Genomic DNA, 412 nt, shown 5'->3' with positions numbered 1-412 from the left:
TGTAACCCCATTTTAGAATTACAGTTTTATATTCTCATCTTTTGTTGTTATAATTTTGCTGTTTCATTCTCTCAACATTCTTGATATCTATTCTTGTTCTCTCTCAATTCTTTCCTATTGAAGTGCCTTGCCATTGCTATCAATGCTTCATCTTTTTTATATACAAACGTTTTACTCTTTATTATAACACTATCGTTATCACTACACGTTTTTTTTATATATATCATCGCCTCAACTGACCGTATCTGAGCGTCGACAGTGTTTCCTCGTAGTTGATATCAGCTGGCGAGATAGCAGCTATCATGATCGTTTTGCTGTTGCCTCCCAGGGCGTTCATTAGCAGCTTCGTCAGCATGGAGTCTCTGTATGGAACGCGAGCCTGTGAAAGAATTTTTTAGCATTAGTTGTAATG

The 412-nt window shown here is 36.9% G+C and overlaps 1 protein-coding gene across 1 annotated transcript in view; it reads right to left on the bottom strand.

The window, feature by feature from the left end:
• LOC119589303 (kinesin-like protein KIF28P) overlaps nucleotides 1-412 on the bottom strand; it is a 24501-nt gene that overhangs the window by 19183 nt on the left and 4906 nt on the right. Inside the window, 1 exon segment of the mRNA XM_037937926.1 lies at nucleotides 241-379. Coding sequence (XP_037793854.1) covers nucleotides 241-379 — 139 coding nt within the window.

This window comes from Penaeus monodon, chromosome 25 (genome assembly GCF_015228065.2).
Source record: "Penaeus monodon isolate SGIC_2016 chromosome 25, NSTDA_Pmon_1, whole genome shotgun sequence".
NCBI classification, from domain to species: Eukaryota; Metazoa; Arthropoda; class Malacostraca; order Decapoda; family Penaeidae; genus Penaeus; species Penaeus monodon.
Note: the sequence above shows the minus strand (reverse complement) of the source record. Positions and strands in the feature narration are given on the sequence as shown.